Source organism: Pseudopipra pipra, chromosome 4 (assembly GCF_036250125.1).
Source record: "Pseudopipra pipra isolate bDixPip1 chromosome 4, bDixPip1.hap1, whole genome shotgun sequence".
NCBI lineage: Eukaryota > Metazoa > Chordata > Aves > Passeriformes > Pipridae > Pseudopipra > Pseudopipra pipra.
The window spans coordinates 45,729,796-45,748,891 of NC_087552.1; the positions used below are offsets into that span (position 1 = coordinate 45,729,796).

The 19,096-nt window shown below is 37.8% G+C and overlaps 2 protein-coding genes across 5 annotated transcripts in view; one reads left to right on the forward strand and one right to left on the reverse strand.

The window, feature by feature from the left end:
* Window positions 1–10,881, forward strand: part of CNOT7 (CCR4-NOT transcription complex subunit 7) — a 30,059-nt gene extending 19,178 nt beyond the window's left edge. For both annotated transcript variants that reach the window (XM_064652800.1, XM_064652801.1), the window contains one exon: window positions 163–10,881. In XM_064652800.1, the coding sequence (XP_064508870.1) occupies window positions 163–291 (129 nt within the window). In that variant the 3' untranslated portion in view covers window positions 292–10,881. The remainder of the gene's footprint in view (window positions 1–162) is intronic.
* Window positions 8,855–19,096, reverse strand: part of ZDHHC2 (zinc finger DHHC-type palmitoyltransferase 2) — a 37,611-nt gene continuing 27,369 nt past the window's right edge. For 2 of the 3 annotated variants that reach the window (XM_064652794.1, XM_064652796.1), the window contains exons 9-13: window positions 17,368–17,494; window positions 17,110–17,202; window positions 15,876–15,985; window positions 15,369–15,447; window positions 8,855–12,473 (exon numbers count right to left, since the gene is read on the reverse strand). In XM_064652794.1, coding sequence (XP_064508864.1) covers window positions 15,407–15,447; window positions 15,876–15,985; window positions 17,110–17,202; window positions 17,368–17,494 — 371 coding nt within the window. In that variant the 3' untranslated portion in view covers window positions 8,855–12,473; window positions 15,369–15,406. Of the gene's footprint in view, window positions 12,474–14,549; window positions 14,913–15,368; window positions 15,448–15,875; window positions 15,986–17,109; window positions 17,203–17,367; window positions 17,495–19,096 lie in introns of those variants that run through there. The other variant, XM_064652795.1, reaches the window with a different exon arrangement.

Consider the following 19,096-nt stretch of genomic DNA (forward strand, 5'->3'; position numbering starts at 1 on the left):
AATGTGTTGAGATTAAGTGTATTACTATGTTAATTATATCATCTTTTGCACCTTGGGATTTAATATCTTATTCAAAAAGAAAGTAACATTATAAAGACTTTCTATAGTTCTATTTAAACTGAACCTTTTCTAATAATTTGTGTCTCTCTTCTAACTCTTTAGATGTTCTTTGAAGATCACATTGATGATGCCAAATATTGTGGCCACTTATATGGCCTTGGTTCGGGCTCATCTTATGTACAAAACGGCACAGGAAATGCTTATGAAGAAGAAGCCAACAAGCAGTCATGACATGAAATGAAAGGCCATCTTTTTGACCTCCACATGCTTGTATATAGGTTTTATCTCTGGCTGAACCCCTTGGACAATAAGGCTTTTTTCCCCCCTTTCTCAGTACACTTTCTTTTCTGCCTTTCTATGTACTAAACTTGACTGTTCCTATCACAGATTTTGATCTTGATATGTAAAATTTTCTGGGTTACATTTTGGCCTCTTAACTAGCCCATTTGTAAAGAAGCATGTATAGGATCAGTGTGGAAGAGAGAAGGGGAAAGTTGAATCATAATGAACAGTCTGGTAAACTTACCTATATTGTTTTTCCATTTTTTTTGTCTCTTTCCCCTCCCTTCTTCAATTAATTGGCTCTGATTGTAATTAACTTCCCTCTTCATGTCTGTTCCTTCCACTGTGCAGGCGTTTTAGCTATTCAAGATTGTGGACCATCAAATTTGCACTTTAGAGAGAGACTGACTCAGATCCTCTGTTTTATTTGAAGTTTGTTTTGGTTTTTTCTCTTGCCCTCAGCTAGAAAACAATCATCTGCCAAGTTCAGCAGCTTCAAGCTGTATTTCCTTGGCATCTCACCCCGTAATCTCTGTTTGTTAAAGCGAAACAAACTACTGAAATCATAGTAACTGCTCTTATTTTACTATTGTTCAGTCATCTTCAAACACATCCTGCACGTGTCAACTGCTGTTTGGCCTGATGCTTTAAAACCGCTCTATGATGGGGGAAAGAGGCTTGAAAAAACAGCTTTACACCCTTCAGGAAAAGAACAGCTATGACTTTAGCCTTTTTGCCATTAAGCTGAGAGTTGAAGGATATTGGAAAAGTAGAAGTCTTGTAATGGCACATTTCCCTTGATTAACCTCCTAGTTTTTATTCTAGTAATGTGCACCTCAGATATTTTTTATGAAGTCATATTTATTATGTACTTGATTTCATGATTTTTGTAAGTCAGTTTAGTTGAAGATAAAACCCAAAGATCTGAAAAAATACTATTTAATTGAAATATTGAATTAGAAGGACAATTAAATCATGCTTTTTTGTAGTTGTTACAAAGACAGATGTTACAGATACTTGTTGTAAAACAACAAAATATGAATAATTTACAGCTAATAAAGTTACCTGAGGAGTGTAATGCTAGCTTATTTTTGAGTATATTTTACAATGTATTTTAGATACATTGTTTTAAAGGACCCTGGAGTATGTTCTCAACTCTGCATAGCATGTATACAGAGCAGTTGTGCAGGAAGGAGTTTTGGTATTGAATAGCTAAATCCTAGCCTGAAATGATGGGACGTGTGACATTGTGTGTCTGCGTGTGCGCACGTGTGTGTGACACAGAAATCAATGGTAGAAAAATCTCCAAATGTTCACCAAATATTCTGTTTTATCCTGTACTTAAAAGCAAGAGATCAAACACCTTTCTCTCATTGAATTATGATGATGTAACTGGGCAGTCCTTTTTAAACAAGTAATTTGCATAACAGAGGGTATTTGTTTTTAAAGCTTTTGTAAATAAAGGCCTAAGAAATGTTTTCTTACATAACAACAGACTGGTGGTTTTGTTGCAAAATGTTTCCTGGAATGTGAATATTTAGTCTGTTCAATTCTGTATTCTGTTTTGTTTAGGCATCATAGTTCTCTTCCACATGCTTATAATCTGAGCAAAAATCATGCACATTGAGCAAAATTCTGTTCATAGGTTTCTAGTAATTTCATTTTTATTGTCCTGAATTGAAAGAGTGGTGATCACAATTTTACTTCTGAGGCATCCTAATCCCATTATTAATTTTATACCATTATGCATTAGATGATGATGACTTGTTGGTTGTCTTTGTCTTTAATAAGATAGTGATAGTGAAAGCAGGATGAATTCTTACATACATACAGGGAAAATTTGCATACACGTGGAATTAAGAACCCTGAAGTTTGATGCATTCACTTTAAAGTAGTAGCTTTGCCTAAAGCATACCGGTACAGCTATCTGGTTAACTTTTGAATGGGATGACTCTTTGATCCTCGATTAAAAAGTTACTTCAAAACAAAAACCCACTAAAGTCCTTCAAAGGAAGTTTTTAGAGCCTTCTAAATATGTGCCTAGAGTAAAAGTTCTAGTGCCAATGGGGATGTGCTTTTGAAGTGACTACTGAGCATCCCAGATGCTCTGCTGTGCTTTTCTTTGCTTCCTGTCCTAGAATTACAGAATGGTTTGGGTTGGAAGGGACCATACAGTTCCAACCCGCCTGCCATGGGAGGAACACTTTGCACTAGACTAAGTTGCTCAAAAGTCATGTTCATCTTGGCCTTTAACACTTCAGGGATGGGGTATCCACAACTCTGTCATGGACAACCTCTTCTGGTGCCTCACCACCCTCACAGTAAAGAATTTCTTCCTAATAATCAATCTAAATCTGCCCTCTTTCAGTTTAAAGCCATTACTCCTTGTCCTGTCACTACATGTTGTGTAAAAAGTACCTCTCTTGTAGGCCCCCTTTAGGTACTGAAAGGCTGCTGTTAGGTCTCCCTGGAACCTGCTCTTCTCCAGGCTGAACAAGTCCAACTCTGTCAACCTGTCTGCATAGGAGAGATGCTCCAGCTTTCTAAACATCTTTGCAGCTTACTCCAGCAGTCCATGTCTCTCTTATGTCGCAGGCTCCAAGCTGGACTCAGTACTCCAGGTGGGGTCTCACAAGAGCAGAGCAGAGGGGCAGAATCTCCTCCCTTGACCTGCTGGCTACACTTTCGATACAGCCCAGGACATGATTGGCTTTCTGGGCTGCAAGTGCACATTGCCAGGTCATGTCAAGTTTCTTGTTCACCAAGAACCACAAGTCCTCCTCAAGGAAGCTCTCAATCTCTACAGCTTGTACTTTTGCTTGGAATTGCCCCAACCCACATGCAGGACCTTGCACTTGGCTTGTTGAACTTCATGAGGCTCACACAGGCCCATCTCTCAAGCTGACATTTTTGTCCAGTTTGTTGACTTCACCACAGAGCTCGGCGTCATTGGCAAACTTGCTGAGTGTGCACTCAGCACTTGGAGGAAGTTTGCAATGTCATGAAACTGTCAGAGCTCACTCCTTTTGGAAGAAGCTTAATCCAAAGATGCACAATAGGTGTGTGTCTCGTGTCCCACCTGCTAATGGGCATGCAGTCTGCAGGAGCAGGCGGAGTTTGCTTAAGCCCTAGCCTAAAATTCTCACTGGGTATTTGACTTAAAGCAATTCTACTCTATAATAGTTTTCTTCCTGTAATAAAAGCTTTTCTCAAAAGCCACATATCAGCATGGAGCTAAGATTATGCTTTATTCTGTGAGAGAACTCTTGGTCTGATCACTGCAATCTGTCAAGAGTTGATTATAGCTGGGGAGACATCTGTGAGTCATTCATTTCTTTGGCAAAATTAGATTTAGTTTCCATTAAGGGGTGACTTAAATTGTGAATTGTAGAGATTATGAAAAAAGGAATTTCTTCTTATTTGTAGGACTATTACTTGTAAACTGCAGAACCTGAAATTTGAATCTGTTTCCAAAGTGGACAGCTTTAATTGCTTTTCCAAAAATGAATGTGCAGGCAGAGTTCCAGCTGTCTAGACATGCACCTTTTTGTTCAGAGACAAGAATTCTCTTTCTAGGCCTCTGCTTTTCCCAATTCATTTAAAATACATCATTGTTTGTCAGAAGAAATGAAGTATCAAAACCTGTTATATTTGATGTTTCTTTTTTTAATCCACTTGTATTTTTGGCTTCTGGAGTCAGATCAGTGTTCTAGGAACCTTATGTTCTCTGTCACTATTTTTTTCAATATATATAATTTTTATTTTAAGCATTTAACCCTCTTGCTCATTGAAACTAGGCAAGGAGAATCTTTGAGGTGGAAGAAAATAGGTCTGGAAAATATTCTGAGTACTTGAAGCTTTTTCCCATATGAATTCAGGGATGACCTATAATATCTGGCATCCAAGAAATCTTACCTTATCTGACTGGTTACTCTAAGCTCAAGAATGGTTCATTCCCTCATACAGGAAATCAAAGAAAAGTAGCAGGAAGCCTGCACTGATAAACAAGGAGCTTCTGATTCAACTCAAAACAGAGAAAGGTGGAAGCAGGACGGGTGACACTGTCTGACGTGGATTAAGGGCCTGGGTTAAGAAAGCTAGTCTCTCTAAAGTTGAACCTGTTGAGGGATAAGAAAAGATTCTACAGGGACTTCAGGAGCAAAGAAATATCAGAGAAAATGTGAGACCACTGCTAAATGGGAGCAGGAGACTTATTTACAAAGAACATGGAAAAGGCCAAGCTACTCAATGCCTTCTTTGCTTTGGTTTTTACTCTTAGGATTTGCCTTCAGGAATCCCAGGTCCCTGACATGCTTAGCAAAGTCTGGAATAAGGAAGATTTATCCTTGGTGGAGGGAGGATCAGGCTAGGAATGTATAAAAAAATTGGACATAAAGAAGTTCAGGGGATCTGATAGGATGCACCCTCAAGTGTTGAGGGAGCTGACTGATGTCACTGCAAGGCCATTCTTGTTATCTTTGAAAGGTCATTATCATAAGGGTAACTCCCTGAGGAGTGAAAGAGATGTCATTCCTACCTTCAAGAAGGGCAAGGAGGACACAGGGAATTGCAGGCTGGTCAACCTCACTTTGATGCCTGGGAAGGTGAAGAAACAGATAATAATAGAAATGATTTCCAAATATAGAATGGATAAGAAGGTGATTGGAAGTAGTCAGCCTGGATTTATAAAGGGGAAATAATTTCTGACCAGCTTGCTGTATTTTACCCTCCTTTGGGCATATGTATTGGATTAGATGATTACACAGATCCCTTCCAATGCTTTCTCTTGTGTCATACGAGAGCACACTTAATGTAGATGGTACTGGGTCCTTATGATGGAAATAGATGAGGCATGAGTAGGGGTGTTCTGTGCCCACAAGGTTACGGGGTGCTTATTAGTCACCCAGTGGAGACCAAGTGAGTACTTTATGTTGTATAGCACGGGCTGGAAGATGTACTCCACCTGGCAGGTAGTATAATTTTACAGTAGTTTCATTTAATAGTTCCAAGTAAAATTTCCTAGCTTGTAAGTATTAGTGCTTAAGAAAGCTTATATTTAATTGTGTTGGCTCAAAGTTCTTGAGTGGCAGTACTTGTTTAGCTCTATAAAACTCCTTTGTAGTCATTCAGAAAAACAGGTGAGGGGCTAGCTAAGTCAGCTGGCAATGTGGGTCACAGTCCAGTGTTCTCTGACCAGGTTCTTCTAGATATTCTACATGAGGAAAGCTTAATGCTGTAGAACCAAACTTACTCAGTTGAAGATATTTGTTGCTATGTGGGATTTTGATTTAGAAAAGTAATGGAGCAACACACTGAAATCACAACACAAACACAATATAGCAATTGTATATACAGTTGAATCACAATACAAACATCATTCCCTTTACCATTCTCTATAGCTTGCTCACCACTGCAGTGCTGGGTGATCCCAGCTGCTAGAAGGACCACATGGATTAAAGCCAGCTCAAGCCTATTGCTCTCCTCAAAGTTGCTTTTGCTGGGTGTTCAGGTTTTATACTCTATGTCATGCTGAGCCATGTTCACACATCCCCATGTTGGTGTGGCTGACTTGGGAATATACTACTTTCTACTGATTATTTTAGGGAAGATCTATTTGCAACCAGCTGACCCCTTCAACTGATACAGCTGTTTGTTTACAGCAAAGGCCATCTATGGTCACCTTGGTGTGAGATCAGTTCAGCTTCTTTGGTGACAGCTGTTGTCACTTCCTACATTCTTTTCTGAGCTTCACACACACGTCTGTCTACTCTGAGCCTTCTTCCACTGAAGATGTTCATTGATCACTCACAGAACAAAAGTGTGGCTTTGTAAGGCCAGATGTTGCTGGTTTTTTGGGTTTTGAAGAAAGGGAAAACCCAACAAACTTATGCTGCTGTGTCTTTACTTTGGCTTCCCAGTGGTTTATCTTTTTCTGACATGTTTTGGGTTTTTTTCCCCCCATTTTCTCAAGTGTCATTTTTACTTGAGAACGTGTTTCTGTGACCTCTGATTTAAACTCCCAATTGTTTTTTCAACCTTGAATAACTCACCAGAGTGCACTGGAAGGAAGAAAACACTTCTGGTACTGAATCAGTTTTTAGAACTTCCTTGGAAGTTTAATATTCACATTATGTCAATCGATTTAGGGTGGTGTGGGTTCATTGCAGTTTATTAACTTGTAAGATAATTATTCGAAGAAGTGAATTTTTAAATAAAACAGACTTATAAAGATACTGATTTAACAACACGAACTCAGTGATGGCAAAGAAAGCTAAAAGCCTCCAGTAGAATTCTGGATATTTCTCTGACTACCACAAATTGTTGAGTTTGAACAAAATCTCCCAAATAATAAACTTTTCTATTCATACCATGAAGTTATTTTTCTGGTATATCTGATCTTTAGTGTACTGTGGTTGGTTAACAGATTATTTTGGTATTTACTTCCCTCTTCCGTGACTAGGTTAGACAGGTAGTGAAACAAGGATGACTCTCCTGCATTATTTTAACAGTCTTGAGTTGGGAATGAAACGTGCCCATTGATGTCAGCTGGTTTCTGCAGAGGCTGGTGTGGTCCTTCTGCCAGCACAGATGAGATATTATTTTCTGCCTCTGCTGAAGTGGGAGAGTTGTCTTGCCCAAGTGTGCTCTTTCTGTGCTCATAAGACACTTGCCTCAATTCACTCTGTTGGATAATGTGAGGGAGAGAGGGGAGTGGAAGCCTTCCCTTCTCCATGCACCAGGCAGAAGCTGGCAACAGATGAATTTTTTGAGCTGCATTATAGAGAACATGCTTTATGTTTTGTAGAACAGCAAATCAGAGCTGGGTTACATTTGACAATATCCTTCCTTTACCTTTCATAATAGCTGAGCTTGGCAAGCTGTTTTCCTTCATTCTTGTCTGTCTGCATGGAGTGTAGCTGTAGTATCTATGATAGTGTTTTATATGAAGATTGATTGCTACTGTGCTTACACCATCACTAAGCTATTTTTTTCTATTGCATCTGTTTGAGCTACTGGCCAGCCTTATCTCTGGTATGAAAGAGAAAATAACTGGAAGTAAGCTTTTGTTGCTCAGACAAACAGTTTGTGTGTTGTGTATTTTTTCTTTATAACTAGAGCCCCTTAAGTGAACTGAAAATTATTCTGTTTTCAGGGAAAAGAAAAAAAAAAAAGGAAAGTGACTTCATAAAGTGATGACTGTCAGTAAGTGTTGGGTCTGTTCCAGTTATGCCAATCAGTTAAACTGTGAGCACGCAGGAGGTGGGAAAGGGGAGATGGCTCATGGCACACTCTTCCAACTGCTGCACTCAAACTGTTGGGACCATCTGCTTGAGATTAGAGTGATCTAGGATGAAGCATGTAATCAATCCACCTCCCCCCACCCCCCAGTACTGGATTTCAGGATGACCAAGTTGCTATATTTCAGTGATGCCTGCCAACTTAGAGAAATGAAGGAATTATCTATCTAGAATCAACTTGGGGAGGGAGAGGAATAAAGAGACTGTAAATATTTTTATATTTCAAATTAAAGACTTTCAATCTGGACTTCTATGGAAGGAAAGAAGAGAGAGAGCAGAATGATAAAAAAATTAGAAAGGGAACAACTGAAAAATTGCAGAGAGGAAATGGCAGGGCGTTCCTTAGATGCCACTTGCTCAAAATTTTGCCTCAGAAGGCTGCTGCTTTTCCCATACTATTACCAGGTCACTGATGAGCTCTAAGAGAAGTAGCAACAGAGACACCCCACCACCCATACAGCATAGCAGCACATTCTTTTATTTATTTTTGGTTTTGTTTGCATATGGTTCAATACCAGTATTTATGGAAAGGTTTTAAAAATGGGATGAGCTTAAACCATATACCACAGGTTATGTCTGAACTGGAAGAGGTGAAAACTGCTTACATAACTGCTCCTGCATTTTTAGAGGCCCCTGAGCAAACAGTCTCCATCCTCTCAGCACCAGAGGTGGAGCCAACACTTTCCTAGGGAAGACTTAGCAAAGAGTGGAAAATTGGGCAGATTAGAATCTGGCATGGGAGAGACTGGAGAGCTCTCATGAAGCAAAGCTGCTTGTGGGCACCAATCCTGGTGAGTAACATTACTCCCTTTCTTGCACCACCTCACTTCTATAAAGTTAGGTGGGTTTAAGAACCCTCTCTTCTTTTGAGACAAAATTCTACCTTTTTGACCTTTACAGTATCCAAAAGACTGCAGCTGTCTGCTCTGCCAGCATGAAGACATGGAGTGTTTCACCCATAGAAGACCATAAAGGAATTGGTTACTTCTCAACCTCTTTCAGTGTTGGTGCTTTCTGAGGTGCTAGAGATTTCACAATTAAACTGGGGAAAGGAAACTTACCTATGAAGTCCAAGATTGCTGGTGAAAGGGTGCTGAGTGACATTTACTGCAACTATGTTGTTAATGAAGCCATAGCAGAGATGTGTTCTGCTGTTCAGGTACACCGTAAGTAAAACTGAAGGAAGTGTGTCAATGACTCCTACGTACATGACGTGCTGAACAAGAAGCATTTATTTATGTGAGCAATACGTTAACAAGTAGCAAAGTTATACACTAAATTTATGTAGAAATATATTTCCCCCACCTCCAGGACACCAGTCAACTGCATCAGGGCAAGACCTCTCCAAATAATTATTAAAACCAGCTATAGCATTCCATGCATTAAAACAAACTTGTTTACTGAACCATTCTGGAGTTTCCTTCACTGGAGATACTCAAGAACCACCATGGCAATCCTGTGCAATGTAGTCTAAGACCCTGCTTAAGCACAGAGGTTGGACCAGATGACCCCATTCGCGGTCCCTTTCAACCTTAACCAATTCTGTGATTCTGTGTTTCATTCATTTACCTTTAGTCTGCTAAAGAACTTTCAGTCTGCAATGTAAACCGGACAATGTTTTTTCTCTCAAGTTGAAGAATTCAATTGCATAGCACCAGCTGTGTCTAATTGCTCAATGAGAGGAGCTCACCAACATTGTGTTCCATTTTCTTAATAAAAATTACTCTCTGTGAAGACTTTGAGCACTCCATCACCAGTCCATCAACTGACACAGAGTATGGTGTGGACCACTTCTGGTGCAGACATGTTTTGGATTTGTTCTAACCTACAAATTAAAGAAGCTTCTTATGCATGTAGGGAGCTATGATTTATACCACTGTTTACATATATACAAAATAAATTTAACTCTTGTCATTAGGGATTCAGGCCCATCTGAGCACTCTGTAGAACTCGTCCAATTTCCACTAAAGCTTGAAACGCAGTCCTACTACTAGACAAATCACAGATATCAGGGATATTATTTTCTTTTTAGCAAAAAAGTAGACTAGTAACTGTATAGTAGGTAAAAAGCAGTCCTTAAAAAAAATATACAGAAATTACACAAAAGGCTGTAGTAAAGTGCCTAGCAAGAATATAAAGGACAGGAGAATCAGTGTAAGCAGACAAACAACATTGCATCCTTTCTCCCCTGACCTCTTCACAAATTCTCCTGTGTGCATTTTAACACTGACAATGCTCAATATGTCATAAAGAGCATTTTCACTTTGTTACAGAAAGTATTAGAGAGCTTAAAGCCAAGAACATAGTCATATCATCAGAAATTATACTTTGGAGCATGATTAGCTCACTTTTGTCCATATCTACACAGACAGGAACCCTCAAAAGCCTGCTGACAGTGCTCTTCATGGAGACAACTCATACCCATCCAGAGAACAGATATAGCAACAACCCTCTGGCTCAGATCTGCTCAATGTTTACCTCTGAGCTATCAACCTTTCTCTTTTCACTTCTCCTCCCTTCATCAACATCTGTTTCCCATGCCTCCATCAGTTTTCCGCTAGGGGGACAGCCTCTGGCTGCATTGAAGCTGCAGATTACTTAGGGCTATTGTGCTTTCCAAGTGTGACTTCTGAGACACAGAGAAGCTTATCCCTGGTCTTTCTCTACACTGATCCCCAGCCTTACTGAGAGCTCTCAGAGAGACTGACATCTGTATTAGAGAGATCCATTTCCTTGATGTGTTTTGCTGGGGAAGAAATCTTTCATCTTTACATAAAAATATGGAGCAAGTTACACTGAAGCTGAATTTCAACTCTTTACTCGGTATTTTTAAATACATGCTCCATGACAAACCACCCTGTGACTAACTGCGTAAAAAACAAGACTCTACAGATATAGAGAACCTGAAGTGTTAAAAAATATATTTTCCCTCTTCCCCCTTATCCCTTAACAAGTTCACCTTTAAACAAACATAAATATGAGGTAAGCTGACAGAACAATACTGAATAAATAGCTGCAAAAAATCTTTTGGTTGCTAGACCTCTGCAGGCATCATGTAAACTGTATGCTACCTTCATGCTAGTTCAGAAAAAGTGTTCTACATCAAGGGATCCACATTCTGGCACTTCTGGCAAGAAACAGATGTTTTCAGGCTGGTAAAATATTGAGATTAAAAAAAAAAAAGAAGTAAAACAAATACATTTTTCCTCACTAGAAAAAAAAAGCCACATTTGTGCTCCACTAGCTATCACTTCAGTTGTAAACCCAAGAAAGAAAAATTTTAAAGTTACCTGCCTGTAGAAGAGTTAATGATAGTATTCTTTGCTTTCAGAATTATGTCACTTAGTCCTGCTGCCAGTTTTCTAAACAAACAACTGGCATCTTTACACTGTGAACCAACCTGCTAAGAGACTCAGGTTTGACAACAGAAGCACTTTTCTGTTTCAACTGAGCTGAGCTTAGTCTGAGAGGTTTTCACTTTTTTTTTTTGAATAGTCCTTTTACCTAGCCACCTAGAAAGCGTAACTAAGTTTCTCCTAAAGTTGTTTTCAGAATAACAATTTGCATTTAAATGTAAACACTGATACTATAAATGTAGTGTATACAAAAGGCACAAGACAGTTAGATTTGTGTTGCTGAAACTTCCTTGACTTTGAAAACTGATAATGTGTCTTTTATTACCTGGCCAGTAACCTCTGATGCTAAGAAAGCTGCTAGCTCCTAACTTCATTGAAGGGGATTTCCTACGTGCAGCAGCTTGGCTTTTTGGTATTGCAATCAAAAGTCTGTTGTCCTGTAAATGCAAATATCACAAGTCATTGTGATAAGTCTCCTTGATTGTACATGATTTCCATTAAATTATACAGTAAGAAAGGCAGTGTCTTGAAGAACAAGGAAAAAGAAATCTGACACAAATATCGATAATAAGAAACTAGGAACTTGAAAGACAGAGGCCCTCAGGAACACAGGTTGGTAAAAAGCCTTTTGGATTAAAGTTCAGTGCCAACATTCACTTCCCAAAGCAGTTAAGAGCTCCAAATGGGACAATAAAATCCCCATTTCATAGCACTATCCTGTGCAGCTCCCATCAAAATCCCCAGCTGGCCAGTTTCATTTATGTACTACCCATCTGAATACAGGCTTTTTATCACAGCACTGAGCAGTGACCCACTGTAGCATTCAATTAACAAAGAATTTTTTCCCCTCTATAACTTTTCAAACTATTGGTAGTGCAGATCTGAGGGGAAATGGAGCTTTTGCAATAATGTTTTCCAAAAAAATGTTCCAAAAATAGACATTTCACTTGGGTCTTCTTATCTTCAAAAACTGCTTATCAAACACTCAAAAGAAAATACAGTCCACCAAGCCACTAAATTATTCATAATCCACACTGAGTGTTCTCCCAATTCATAAGGAATTCATAAGGGCAGTAGTGCAAAAATTTGATTTTAAAGTCAACTACTTACAACAATTGGAATTAAAAGGTGAAACCAAGGCAAGAACATGGACTGATATGTAAGAAGGTCACATTTTTCTTGTGCTGAATATCAAAGTAAAACCAGCCACTTGTAAACTCAGCCTCCTATTTTTTTCATTTCCTAATATTCACTCATCCTTCACCACTCAAACACAGTAATTTTAAGTTGAAAAATTCTTTGTCTGGTTCAGAAGTAGTATGTCTAATTTTGTATTTCAAGCACTGACACAGAGACAGTTAATCATCTGTTGGTTTGTTTTCTGAGCACATCCATACAGGAGCAGACAGGAACAGCTGACCAACAGGGCTGAATTTGGAAGAATCCATCTTCCTTCCAATGACGGCTTGTTCTTAAACTGGAACAGAAGATTAATTACAAAATACATTATTACAATCAAAGAACACTTAAAAATTAAGTTATTGCTACAGGTATCATCAACTTGAAGGGGAAAGTGACCAACAGAAGCATGAAAATTATGAAGAGGAACACTGTAAGACTGTTCACAGTTGTGTTACTCATGTTATGTTATTAATCTACTTCAAGATGACAGTGATTAAGTACTGACTACACAGCAAGCAGGCCACCAGTTTATAAAATGAAGTGAGCTATTTTTACAGTATTTCCAGGTAACAGCATCATTAAAGAACAATTCTCTATTACATTACTGCAAACCACATCTGGCATTCTCAGTAATTAGTCCTCTAATGAAGTATGAAGGATTATAGGATACAGGTTATTGAACATATCCTTAGTTGGGACAGAAATTCTAACTCTAACACACTGGCAGGGGCTGTGGGCTGTATTTTTCGAGTGAAAGATGAAATTACTTGGTTTTGTTGTGGTGACTTCAGCAGTCACCACCTATTCACTCCCTAGGAACAAATATAACTCAAATACTGACAATAAAGCAATGAAGTTAAATGCAAAGTAGTTAAAAAAATTTGTTATATAAGGGCTCTTATTCCAGCAACTGTATGTCATATATATATATATATATATACACACAAATTGGCTTTTTTATTACTTTTCCATTAAAGTCTTTTAAGTGCCAAACAGAACCAAACCATGCCAAAGAATTAGCAATCCTTAAGATATTACCCTTCTGAAATGTGCAGGAGCCCCTTTATGTGGTTTTACACTTACTCTTTGGAACATAACCTCCTCCAAAAGTGGTACCTCTTTTAAAAGCCTCATTTCATAATGGATGCTCACAAAAAGAAAAAACAAAAAAGCTCCAAACAAACAAACAAAGCCCACAAACCCCAGGAGTGAGTTAATCAGACTGCAAACATATATCTAATGGTTACTTTCTCAGACTGGACTAAAAGAAAAAAACAATTAAAAAAGAGATGAGTTGTTTATCAAGCTGAACAGCAGGGAAAAAAACCCCACTATTAACATCTCTAGACAGTCACAGACCATGTCTGATATTCAGAATAATCTGAATGACTAAGTTCCAATAAAATGTACAACTCTTCAAAGAAAGATTAAAGTTTAAAAGCTATAACTTAAGTAAATAAAGTGTTAGGACTTTAGAAAGTAGAACTCCAACCCAATAAAACTAGTTGCAATTAATGGTATTTCTGTAACATAATCCAAAAATCTGTTTCTTTAAAGTCTGTCTGCAGTGTTTTACTCTTGATCAGTGGTGACATGTAAGACATCAAACCAACTGAAGTTGAGTAATTTATTCTTTCCCAGTAGCTGCTCTTTTGTTAAAAAAAAAGATGGATTAAACGAGGCAGAAATACAGCATTTTCCATTCTGAACAAAGGTTTAGAAATTAGGTTTTTATATTCTATTCAAATAACATACACAAAGCAGTCAAAATTGCAGACACCGTCTTAAATTTCCTTTGCTCGTCTCTTTAACTTTGCTCATCTGACACCCACATTTTCAACACTTCTAACACTTCACATCATCATCAAGTTTGCAGATGTACCTATATCTGGAACTGGGTCTTCATCACTGAACACAAAAGCAGAATGTAAGGGTCAAGAATTTTTTTAGTTTCTCTTATGAATCAAACTGAACTTTTTGGTACAAGCTACGGTATGTGCCATATATTGCCATATATGCAATACCATCTATTGGTATGTGCACACCTACCATTTTTATAATCTGCTTTGACAGTGCAATACCATTTCTGATGGATCTAGTAACAATCACTGCAGTTCCCTGATGGCTTTCTATGCCTTCCACTTTCTCCATGAGGGACCATGACAGCATGTCCAGGAGTCATGTCGCACACAAATGAAGCATATCCACTCAAGACACTTTTTCAGGATGACTGGAAAGGTTACTTCCAACAGTAGAGACAGAACTGACCTTGCTGTCATACCAACTATTGCTCCATACCAATTATTATATACAGAAAGTATATATATATATATATACTTTTCATGTCAAAGATGTATATAATATATATATTATATACAGAAAGTCTTCGGGTTAGGGTCAATTTTTTTATACAGTTTTAAATACAAAATAGTTTAATTCCAGAAGCTTTGGTGGACTTAGCAATATTCAAATACCAAACTGAATATGATGATTGATTGTGTTCATTCCCCCAAACCCAATTATTAAGGTCTCCTTATGTACCCAACAGAATCTACTAGCTGCTTCTCAAACCTGCTTTCTGGGAACTCTATGTTGCAAGATATCAATGCAAGAAATCAAAAAAATCTCAGCTGTTTTTGACAATGGGTGATTAAATGTTCAGGAACTCATACAAACACTTTTTGTCTTCAGTAGGCAACACGTTTTTACTATCAGAAAGGATCCAGCTCAGTACCTGACACAGAACAAGACATGAATAGCTTATATATTAGATTAAATCCTTTTTCCTTCATCATTTGATAGACCTTTACCTGCATTACCATACCAAGCTGTGATCTTGGCATTCATTGTTAAGAACTAACTTAATTTTCAAACTCAGCTTTACAAAAATGGGCTGAAAAGTTTGAATAGTCACAATTTTATTGTCTTTCTAAAGAAAGGGAATAATAATATATTGGAACATTACCTAAAACTAATAGGTATAAAGATTGAACTATTTTGCAAATATGATACATCAAGAAATAGGAGGTTTAGTTTAAAACTATGAATTCATGTGCTACTACTCATGGTAAAAAAATTAATTGAAGAAAAGAAAACATACAGGAATTGTTTTAGTAATTTTCTTTTGTGCATTCCTCAAGTGATAAGGAATCATGGAATAACATATTAAGTACAGAGAATATTAACATACCTTTTCCTTACATATTCAGATGCTTCTTTTAAGAGAAATTAGGTTTCATTTTCCATGGTTAATGCAGGATTGTTCATACCTTTAAAGACAAAGAATGGTACTTCCACAAGAAAAGGTCTCATGTCTACTTCAGCAAATAATACAACCTTTAATTAACAATCATTTTAATGCCACTACACTATTACCAAGTCTATTCCTGTCCTGTGTCTATCACACAGCTTTTCACTAGTTGCAACTAGGTGTTATCATACTCTTTTACAAGCAATTTCTTGTCAAAAGTACTATCAGGCTTAGCTTAAAAGATAATCAGCACCTGCTGGTGTCAGTGTCCTCAGTACCTCAGTCAGGTTTAACTAGGAAGGGCACAGCAGCTTTGACACATGGAACTTCCTATAAGCATGCATTTAGAAGAAGCTTCATGAATTTTGGTTCATGAATACAAATCGAGTGACCTTCCAAAACTAGTTTATACAACACGAATCATTGCAGCATAAATCAATTCCTTACCAACTTTGCCCTTTTCAGCCTTTACACTAGTTTCTGACCAAGAAGGTGTATCCGTAAGTAGGTGGCTCTGGGAATCACGCAGTGGCTTTGCAGGAAACAGATGGTTCTCACTGTAGTGCCAATAAAAAGAGCATTACTGAACTGCAGTAATTTTTCATTATCTTACCACACATTACAAACACTTCGTCATACACAGTACTTTTCCTACCTTACCTTGCTGCTTTTCTGATGAATCACTACTCTTTTATCATTACACATATTACAGTGCAGTTGTCACAGACGCAAGTGCAATCTAAAAAGCAACTCCCTAGCACAGAACAGGGAAACATTCTGATTTTTAACTTGACAGCTATTATATATTAATACATGTATGTACTTCAGCTCCAAAGGCACTCTTACCTATAATCTTTCCCACTACAACAAGCTTGACATGATAAATAGTGGAGAGAACATCTCAAAAATCTCTTGCCTAACATAAGCCATGGAATGCTGGGGTAAGATAAAACGTCAGTAAGCAGCTAGCTGAAATATAATATATTTCTACTATGAATAAAAGATTGTCAATATGATTCCATTATAATTTCTTAGCCACGTATTCAAATTTACTATACTTTTCACACTTTTCATTACATAAATGTTGCAAAAAAGATATGAAATACTAAGCTATTATATTTATTTAAAAGAGCATCTGCATACCTTTCACACTTTAAAGATGTCATGTTCATTAAGTTTAAGAATTAATAAAATATGTTCTATTATCAGCAGGAACAACACTTAATATTTAGCTTCCTGTGCTTTGGCACAAGTGCCATAAGGGATTCCCTCATGTGAAGCAGCTTTCACCAGACACGAAAAAGCAGGCCTCCCCCAAAAGCTGTGCAAGGTAATGGATTTGTATCACAGGCAGACCAACTAACCAGCTCACATGTATGCAGAACAGAATGCTGCTGATACTGAATGTCAGGGAGGGGTGGAAAACTCAGGTCCTGGGATGCCACTGAACCAAGACAAAGTACATCGGGGGAAAAAAACCCCACCCCACCTCACTTCCATAATGTAAAAATAAATCTGAGAATTAGCTGGTTTGCTTAGCTGTTTAAAATCTGACTTGGATTTATTAACAGGGTACATAAAAGTGGTAAGCAAATGAAGAGTATCTTATACATGGTTCTGTTTATGTGCGCACAGGAAAAAAAAATCAACTATTTAGAATGCGTAACAAAAAGCAGATTACTTTTTGGATGTTGAATTAAGACCACCAGGTGTGGAAGCTTGCTCAGGATCCTGATTAACAAGGCAAGTTGGGAAGGAGCAACCATCCCCTAAACTGAAAAATTCAGAATTAGCGTCATACATACAAAAATCCAACAACTTTGAAGAACTTTTTTATTAAAGTATTACTGCATCTTATTTCAAAAACTAACCACCCCCAAATCCTCTGGATCCTGATTATTCAACAGTTTCAAGAAATGAAGCATTAAGAACAGCATACCTTGAAAACACAGGCAGCAACCAGTATTTCTTCTCATCACCAAACACCTGCCTTAGGTTTTTGCTGAAGCCCAAGCTAAAGCCATTCTTGTCTGTTCTATGACGAAATATGGGAGCTCTGAATACCTCTTAAAAGAAAATGATTAATTAGATCTCTTCACAAGTTACAATGTTTACGTTTCACACCAGTATATAGGCAATTGCACCAATGAGGAAAGGCTGTACTGCCCAAACGACTGAGAAAGCTGAAGTCAGTCCTGCACACTCGCTGTGCGTGCAGAGGAATGAATTCCAACGGCTCAGGAAGGGTGGAAGTCTCCTTCACTCTCCTCCCTAATCAAGGCAAGGGAGAGTGAGGAACTCACTTTTTAAGAAGGCATGATAGGTTTATATGAAGATTGCAGCATGTGACTGTACCACAGAGTGTTCAAGAAAGAAAAACCTAAACGAAGGGTTTAAGACAGAAAGAGCAATGGAAAAGCAGAAAAGCTTAACCTACTTTAGTAGTAAGACTGGCCTTTCAGACCCTGGGGTATGAAAATATTGTGTGTTTTTACAGCTGCATAAAGAAACGACTTTGCTCATAGACCCAGATTATTTCCCGTGGAAATGCAAACTAAATTTCTGGAGAAGAGAGCTAAATATAGCTTTAAGTGTTGCAAAGTGCCTGAAGCACAAAATTCATTCACTTTCCACTAAGTAACTGATAGCCATTTAATTCCCTTAATTGGCTATATATAGTAGGCAAACTACATACTGATGTCCTGACAGGACAGCTCCCAGAAACCATGTCAGAATCATGCTGAGACTGTCCTTCTGCAGTAAAACCTTAGCTATGAACTGCTGGAAATGACTCTCCACATGCAGTATGCATTAGTTACCATGGGTTTTAAAGAAGGGGGAAGGGAAAATTGGGGCACCCTTTCAGATGCCCATGTTAAGCCAGGAAAACACCTCCCAGGGTGATTCAATCACAGTCACACTTAAAGCTGTCATGGCTTCATTACCAAATTATTGCATGTTGAGGGTTTCACATATTGAGCAATTTCCCAAAGTAAAGTAGGAAGAAGAGACAAACAGATCCCTTTGAGTAGCCTAAGCATGCACAAACCATGTTATATTACTTGTATTGAATTCTGTTAGTTGTGAAAATGAAAAGCTGAATTAAAAGTGTAATGTATAATGGCTACCTCTGAAGAATTTTTTTTTGCACTAAAATTGTAAGACCAGTTTATAAATAGAATACTTAATTACTGCCATTCATTTAAGCATCTTTAATAAAACTTTTCTCCTTATAACTAGACTGAACTATTTTTTCCAGTAGTAATTTCTAAGTCAATGATTTGTCAGAATATTGGAGAAACCCACAAACACTAGAGAAATCTTCACGTAAACAAGCTGTCTTCCACTGATATAGATATCTATTCTCAAAGCTTTCCATTAGTCACCTACATATTAGTAAATCCAAAGAGAACTGGAAAAAACAGATCAATTCACTGGCTTACTCTAATTCAGCTTATATCAACAGAAAAGCATTTAAAGATTTAGAACTTTAACGGCTATACTGCAAATTGGCATTATTACAGTCCAGGATATAGCATTGAACAGGCACTCAAATCTTCTGCACCTTCTTTTATTTATTAAGATTTGTAATCAGAAACACATGTATTTAAGTGGAGGAAAATCCTGGTTTAAGGCTGATATTCAATGCAGTTATATATACTGCCGTA